This window comes from Mytilus edulis, chromosome 5 (genome assembly GCF_963676685.1).
Source record: "Mytilus edulis chromosome 5, xbMytEdul2.2, whole genome shotgun sequence".
NCBI lineage: Eukaryota > Metazoa > Mollusca > Bivalvia > Mytilida > Mytilidae > Mytilus > Mytilus edulis.
In genome coordinates, this window is record NC_092348.1 from 59,695,691 (window position 1) to 59,704,818 (window position 9,128).

At 30.3% G+C, this 9,128-nt stretch overlaps 1 protein-coding gene across 1 annotated transcript; it reads left to right on the plus strand.

Annotated features, from left to right (window-relative positions):
• Positions 1–51: 51 nt before the first annotated feature.
• On the plus strand, positions 52–8,014 carry LOC139524090 (uncharacterized). The gene is made up of 9 exons (XM_071318651.1): positions 52–132; positions 2,572–2,633; positions 3,536–3,551; positions 3,834–3,904; positions 4,269–4,296; positions 4,773–4,846; positions 5,867–5,894; positions 6,185–6,255; positions 7,696–8,014. The coding sequence occupies exons 2-9, from the start codon at positions 2,615–2,617 to the stop codon at positions 7,764–7,766; spliced, it is 378 nt and encodes a 125-aa protein (XP_071174752.1). The 5' UTR covers positions 52–132; positions 2,572–2,614; the 3' UTR covers positions 7,767–8,014.
• Positions 8,015–9,128: the final 1,114 nt, after the last annotated feature.

Here is a 9,128-nt window from a genome sequence, read left to right on the forward strand (position 1 = left end):
TTGTATGTCTACTCGTTCTATCCAAACACTTAAGCATTTTTATCTAAAAAAAAAAGTATCCACCCAGCGTGTAGTGTGTGTCTTAGGTTAAATTGAAATATTGGATTTTATTTCAGATGTGGAACCAATTAAGTAAGTTTATATAAAAAGTTTCTTGAACTAGAATTGATAATATATCATGTTTTCTTATTTTTAATAAGTTGCATATATGTCCTTAGCTTAAGCCCCAGTCCCACTAGACCACGATCGCACCACGCTCACCGCGATCTAAAATAAATTCAGATCGTGGAGAGGTCGCGGTATGAGCGGCATGAAAATGTAAATTTTCGTTGCCTTCACGATGCTACTACGTCCTCATTACGCTTTTACAAAGATCCCGCTACGATTATTACACGTTTTTACCGCGCTTATTCTGCGACCTTACTACGGTTATCAAGATCTTTCTGCGCTCTTCACGTTCTCACTACGACCATACCGAGTTATCCGATTGCAACACTATCTTCTCATGTTTCTACTGCGATCATAGCACGTTCTTACCACGACTATACTACGTTCATACCGCGATCTTTAAAGGGACGACATCAAAAGATCTATGTGGGATAAACAAAAAAAAACTTAAATCATTTTTTTTTTTTTTTTGGGGGGGGGGGGGGGTTAAACTGCTGCAAGTTCTGTTTATCCGAGATTGATTTTTACATATATCCGTATTGGTCAATCAATTTTTCACAAATTGAAATAAGAAGGGCTGGGGAGGGGGAGTGAAAAAACTTATGTGAATTAAGTTTTGTATCCTTCATTGAACTTTTGATGTCATTCCTTACTACGTTCTCAACAATAACGTCAACATCGTGTTCCATATCAATACAGTTCCATTCCTTCTATTTCTGATTAATACGTAGATATCTCGGAAACAATACAGTCATGCCACCAACATCTACTAGAACACGTGGGCGTGGTGGTAGGGATTGATGTAGAGGCAGAGGGAACAAAGTTGCGAATCATGAATAAGCAGATATGTCGGACTGACCAATCCAACCTGAATTACAACCTATTGCTGATCCATAAAGCTCAAATGACGATATTTTAGTGAACGATAGCAGAGATAACACAGATGTGTCAATATATATAGGAAGCTGTAGTATGAGTGCCAATGAGACAACTTTCCATCCAAGTAACTATTTAAAAAAGTAAACCGTTATAGGCCAAGGTACGGCCTTCAACACGGAGCCTTGCCTCGCATCGAACAGCAAGCTATAAAGGGCCTAAAACAAACGAGAAGCGTGGTTGATCTGTTAGAGCAAATGGATAATTACCTACAGACAAACAGCTCTCGCTACGATGGTACAGTGACCTTTGCGATCTTACTACGATCTTAGTTCGCTCTCACTACGATTCTACTACGACCTGATATTGCCACGACCGCACCACGATTGTTTTGAACATGTTCAAAGTTGGCCACGCTCATCACGATCTTGAAGACCTCATCACGACCGTGATACGACCTTACTGCTATCTACACGGTCGTACTACGATCATCAAAATTTTCATTTTTTCACAGATCGTAGTGTGATCGTGGCCTAGTGAGACTGCGGTATTACATATGGCATATATTTTGCACTAACAAGTACTAACCTTACCACTGATATTGTACATACTAACGTTAATTCGGCCGGGATACGGTACCTGTACATTATGAATCTCGAACAAATGTAAAGTTCGAATAAACAAATATAAATGACAAAATAAACTTTATATGAATAATTAGCAACATCAAATATACTTATCGTAATATAACAAAAAGCTGGACGACATGCATAATCATTGATATCAATTTAAGGTGTAAAAAATGTTTTGTTTTTCACAAAATATTCACCTCTATAATTGTTTAATAGAGTAAGTGATCTGATAATCTCTTTTATTTTTAAAATTACTTGAAATCTACAGCGATATTTTATATTTGGCTTGAAATGAACTTCTAAATTGTCAATTTAGATATAAAATTGTAAAACAGACAAAATTGTTTCTTTGCTGTGATGATAAATTAATAGTATACTGTGAAATTATTGTCCATTAAAGAGTCATTCGATACTCATATTCAACATGACAATTGCTTATCAGAATAATACTGATATTTATATAATTAAAGATCTTTTCAAATAAATTATAAGTATATATGTATGAATAATTCTGATATTATTATGTAGTAGAAATATTTAAATTTTTAAAAAGACATGGACTATTATAAGAGACAACAAGTAGTTCAACTAAGTATGCTATTGTAATGGTATTTTATAATACTTTGACGTAAATATCGGAAACTATACCGTCTATAAAATACAATCATGTGTTAGTAGAACACAAAGTGTCCTGTAGCACATGTTTTTAAAACCTTGTAGTGACCTGTTTTAAGTAAAGTTTCTGGTTCCTTTTTTTACAATTATGTTCAAGTTTATCAATTTCATTTCCGGGCGATTAATTTTGACAATTCCTTCCATATGATTGATAAAATATGCATGTTATATTTCCAACTAGATCTTTCAAATTATCAAATGATATCATTTTCTTTATCAGTATAGATTCAATACACCTTTCTAAAACAAATGCATACGAAGATATGGACAAGAAATTAAAAGGTAACTATGTTTATTCTTCTTTATATTGTGACATCTACCTTAACTTACTACATTGTAAAAATAAAGGCTTGAAAAGAAAAGGAACATGAATTTATTTAAGAAATAATTCCTTCATGTCATGCTCTATGCTCATTTTAACATGGGTAGGTATTATATTTGTCGATATTTTACACTGAGCGTTCGAAGCGTACGAAATTACCGTAAAAATGTTTGGCTGTTCCCGTTTCCTCCTCCAGGAGTCTGTGCATTGCATTTCATATTTGATAAGTTTAAAAACTACGAGCAGGATAAATATATGTTGTTTCATAAAAATATATTATGAAAGTTTATGTTAGCTGCCTAAATGTATATATTTTAAAGGATACCGATGGAAATAACGTTAATTTAAACAATAAGTTTGTGCGCATGTGTCAAACATATCTTGTGCTCATTAGAACACGGCTTTGTTTACAAAGCGTAATAAGGACGTCATATTAGAATTTATAATAAAAGCCACTCATAAACAATATTTTCTTACTAGCTACGTATTATCATAGTACGTAAATGGATATTGGAAAATGCTAGAAATAGATATTGCAATCAAAGGAGTAGACTTTTGTTTATTCGAAAGTAAAACAATTTATTAATTATATTGAAATACACTTTATATTTTATATTATATACTAACTAATAGTTACCTAAATATGTTCTTGTTTTACATGCGCCATGGTATTGTTACAATCTGAGTTAACTATATTCCTTTAAGAAGACTTATCATTTTAAAATTGGCGAACTACGAATTCAATGTATCTTCTACGTTAAACAGAATTTTTCAACTCAAAAGTACACAGTATTGTACGTATCAAATTTTCATTTTTAGTTTGGGGTCGTATTCTTCATTAACATATTTGTTTTCTTTTCAGTTGAAGAATCAAATAAGTAAGTTCATGTTAATAATCTAATAAAAAATTGATGCGACTGCCATACAAAAGACGGTTTAGCTACGTATACAACTAGGTTTAATCCACCATTTTCTACATAATTCAGCTAAACAAAAAAAGTTTTAAAAAAACGCATTTCCAACCCAATAGACTTTTGATTGGGTTCTTTGATGCTTTAACGTGTCGATTAAATCTATGATGTAGTTTTTAACATAATTGGAAATACATTATGTATGATGAATCCTCTCTTTGTGTAAATATAATTTCTTTTCCTCAACAGAAAAACAACAGAGAAAAACGTAATAGACAGTAATATTAATATTTACGAATCGATGAAGGAACAAGCATGTGGTAAGTAAATTGTCACATTAAACATAACAAACGTAATTAAATGTCTTACTTACAATCAAATATTAATACCTATAATACCAAATAGTGCAACGAACACATTAAAACAGACGATTATCTAATAGCAACTTGTGATGTAGCTGATAGTAGTGAAGAAATTGGTACAACGGGATTAAAAACAAATCCATTTTTGTTCTAGTATTTCAACTCTTATACTAAATCAACCTCCCGTAGTTCAATATAAAGGGCCATTTATTTTCAAAGCTTGCATTAAAATATATTTTATCGGCACCCTAGCTATATCTTGACAGTTAAAATTAACAACAAAAATGTCAAAATAATCAATGTCTTTTGTTTATATTTTCAGGAAATACATCAATGGAAGACCCACTGAGGTAATTATATGCCAAATTAACAAGGAGTAGTAAAAACTACGGGTGTTTAATTTACTGATTTAACAAAAACAGTCAATTGCAACATTTTGTATCCCCATCCATATGCTGACATAAAAATAACTTTATATACATACTAGATTTACGTAACTTACTACATATTACATAGAATTGAAAACAACGATATTAGGGGAAAACGGAAGAAAGATGTGGTATATCAGTCCATAAAAGAAAATAACTGCACAAACATGAAAAGAAACAAAGGCTCATGAATAACGGTTTTATAACTTATCAGCGAAAACAGTCCTTATATATAAGGTTCTTTTGAGAACTTCAAATACTTGTTTAAAATTGAAAGCTTTTACATCCTTAGTGGTATTTTGCTTCAAATGATTCGTTTTTCATGTCATTGAAGAATCTAACGTTCAAAGAAGTGGATATTTGTTATTTCATGAGTTTTTGTGCTAATCTTTCAACAGCAGGGACATACAACTTAAAAATCCAGCAGAAAGTAAGACTGGACTTTACGAATCTATGAAGATGTCTACACAAGGTAAGAAAATATACAATGTTTGACAATAGTATATGGGGTATTACTTTCAATATTTGTTATAGAATTTTATTTCAGAATTCAAAAGGCATCGCGGTTCTAGAAAAAAAGGTATAAAAAGAGGCGAACGATGCCAGAGGGACATACACATTAAACTGACAACGCCATGTATAAAAGGGAAAAAGACCAACAGACAAACAATAGCTCATATAAAATAACACAGAAAACTAAGTACACATCATGTAATACTACTTAATTGCCAACTAAATTCATAATTGGAAAATCTTAATAATTCGGATAAAGATAGATTTTTTAATCAAAGTCATTACAAGGCTCCTGAAATTGCAAAAAAGTTAAATTTCTCAAGCCCTTTACATTTAATTGACAAATGATCATAAACAGCTGAATATTAGCTGGACACTTTAGTGCATAATTGTCAAATGTGGTTTTATTATGATGTCATTCACGTGCAGGCATTGACATACTTGACCTAAAATGACATTTTTTTACAAATAGATACGAGCAATTTATATGTGAGGTATATTTGCTATATCATTTGCCTTTATTACCACACTGATGAGTCAAACATTCAATTAATATAAAAATAAGGAGACATAATATAATTATAAATGAGTCAACTTTAGCCAGAGTTACAATGACGTTAATGTTAGTAGATATTAGTTACAGAAAGACCTTCTACAATGACAAATAAAGGTCCTCAACAATGTTAACCAAAGCAAGGAGGGGTTAAAGCATAAATGATAAAATGCAAATAACGGAAATAGCAATTAACTTACGACAGCCACTGAATTACTTTAATTAGAACATACACATAAAAAATAGATATAGGATGTATTGCATTACTTCTGAATAAGATAAATTACACGAATAATGCTTTAAACGATCATTCAAAAAAATTACTTCTTTTTCTTCATCTACTACTTTTTCTAACAACAGCTACTGAATATTTTTTTTTATAAGAACAGGCACATACATACGTGTATCATCAGAATTTATTTTCAGATAATACACAAACGTCAAACCTAGGGAGGTAAATATGAATAAACTCCATTTTTTTTATTTTTTTTTATTTTACAAAAGTTTTAAAGAAAAAAAACAAGTGTATCACCATCAGTGTTTACGTATTATTTAGGGTTATGTATGGAAAGTATGAGAGCATATATCATTTTGTTTTGAAAATCAAGTTTTATTAATGAGTCTGTCATATATAAATCTGTAATAAACAAATTTTGTGTATTTTACAAAATATAGTATCATGAAAAATGAATTATTTGAAACTGATATTAGAATTCTTTTTATAAATATTGTACATTGGAACAGGGAAATTAAAGTTGAGAATTCCTCCGAAAGTATAGATCAACACGCTGAAACTGTGAAGAAGTCTTTACAAGGTGAGATAATCGTTATTGTTTGACAACAGTTCATCGAACGTTGTCGTTCAATTTATGTATTCAAAAGAACAAATTGGAAATTAAAATTTTAAACTTAAACATGGTCTGCTTAAAATTTTAAAAACCTTTGCAGTTATTATAGTACTTTAATTCTCATCTTAAATATGAAGTTTCGACTTTTTTCATCTATTAATGCAAAATGAGTTTGACTGTGTTAAATAACACGGTATTTTCTCACTTTCCACTTTGGTCACATTCTTTCAATTATATACATCTGTTTTGCAAGTGAATGTTTCATTGGATACTTTAACAGTTTTTCGTTTTTGTTCTTTTTTCCTATAAATTTGAGATCAAATATGTGTATCGGTGCGTTGGTTGAAAAGTATAATTATGATACTGGTGTCGAGTGATGAGTTATGTTCTTGTTGTATAAGTTATAATGACATGATACCTAACACCTCATGGGATTGATTGGGCTTGATTTACATATGTCGAATGCATAATCTTTTAAACTGAGTTGTACTGCGTTTTTCTGAGTGTTTGTTTAATTTATTCCACATGACACTGTGAAGAAGTATAGGGGGATGGTTCAAAACAAAGCATATCTAAATGTTTTGAAATTTAGTGTTGCGTCCATTTTGCCGAACAGTAAACATTATTGTTTAGGAGTCAGTTTAAACACGTCATGGTGTGTTATTTTTGCACTTTGGCCGAATTGTGGTCTCCTTTCCTCATTCCCCGTTTTCATTCCAAATTCTATTAAAATCAGTTAAAAAACACAGAAAACCAATAAAACAACACAAACTGGACATGACATTGTTTTAATAAATCCCTCTAAGCAAAATATACATAGTTTTGTTTCAAACGATTATTGCAACGCTTATTGTAAAACTATGTATTAATAATTGGTTTCAGTTTTATTATTTTTTTGGAATTATTCAAGCAATCCGGTCAGTGCCATCATGCAATCGTAATGTTGTGACAATAAGTGAAGTGTTCAAAGAAATGATTTTACCAAAATTATGTACATCCCATATCAATTTTTTCTTTTCAAATTTCTTAGACATGTTTTTTTCAATCATTCATGACAAAGAAGTTGGTAAAATATGCTTTTTGTTCTGCCAAAAAACAATTCACAAATTCACGGAATTTACAGCATCACCTATTTGACATAACAAAAAAAGCGACACATATTTCTAAACTTTCTTTTATTTACTCTTACCTGTAGTTGTTTAATGTTTAATTTATAAAGATTTGTCTAGTTTGAAACTGAGAAAGATGTCTGCGTCATTAATTACTTTTTTATAGTCATATACACCCAAAAATCAGGTAAAAAAAAGTTATGAGAAAAAGTCGGCTCCCCAGAAATATAACTTTTTAGCATATTTATTTCCATCAATTGAGTATGTACTGCATGTGTGACTTATTTATTTATTACAGAGACGAACACAACAACTGAAAATAAAATTGTGGATATGTATACCAGTTTTCAAAACATAAACAAAAAATAAAGAATTCTTAATCGAATGCAGAATGTGATGTTTCTCCTATCAGAATGGCCATCAACCAAACATTTTGTACATTGATTCAGCAGTTTTAATCAGGAATTGTTTATCAAATGAGATATATTTTAAATTTCATTGATTCAGTTTGTTTCATAAAATGTCTTAATTGTTTATTCCTATAAGAAGTAATAAGTTATGTATATCATCTTGTTTGTGTATTTTAAACAACGGTTTATGTATCTGGCATTAATTGATTATACTAGTATATGTGTTTTCTTTTTGTTATTTGTCTAAATATCTATTTACTAAGCCAGTCAGTCTTAACAATGTATATTTTGAATGAAAAATAAACGTTTCCACTGAACTTTATTTTCAAATATGAATGCCGATCTATAGGTAAACGCTCCTACAGCTTAATCATTTGCCAAAATGTCAAGCAGTTGGAATTTTAGTTTCTTTATAGTTCTAATTGACGTTACTGTATGTGTGTTTTGAATGTTTAAATATGTATAGACAGAAGCAGTAGTATCAACAATTGCTTATCAATGAAAATATCAAAAAAAAAAGGAGTTGTAAACTAAAATAATAAGTTTTTTATATACCATACCTTTCGATTGCTATACAAACGCTATATATGTAGTAACTCGATCTTTCAATTTGTCAAAATTCACTTTTATGAGATAATTTTAAGAATCTCTTTCGATGGTCATTTTAAAATTGTATTTACGATTATCATTATTTGATAAAAAGTTTCAAATGGAGTTATTTTAAACACTAATAAAGGAATATTACAAATAATATATAATTGCAAAGCTAGGTAGTTAATATGAAATTGAAATTGTTTAAGTTCCGAGGATTCAAGCTTCTAACGATCATTATAATAATACACTAGTTATGTATATGCTTTTGTGATCATAGTGCTGTCCTTGCTCGGTTAAGAAGAGTTCTGTCTTTTAAATCGTTCAATAGTCTTTGTAACAGCTACGTAAGTAACACACAAAATAGAAATTTACTGCACCAGATGCGTTTTTCGATAATTAATGTATAAATATGTCTCTTCAGTAGTGTTGGAGGACAAAATACTTGATATAACTAGTTTAATATGTTCATAATCTTTTAAATAAATGTCAATAGTAACTGCACAATGGCAAATGACTCATGAGTAAAATAATTCCTAAACGAAAATCTCAAGATAACGTGATCCTATTCAGTTATTGAAATACAACTCTACCAGCTTATTTTTTGGATTAAAGCTTACGTGTATCTTTCACAATGATATGGATTTTTTTTTTAAATCCGTGTGTTCGTCCTTTTATGAAAGATACAAAATTACTGATGATAACAATAAGCTTTTCATAAATTATTTGT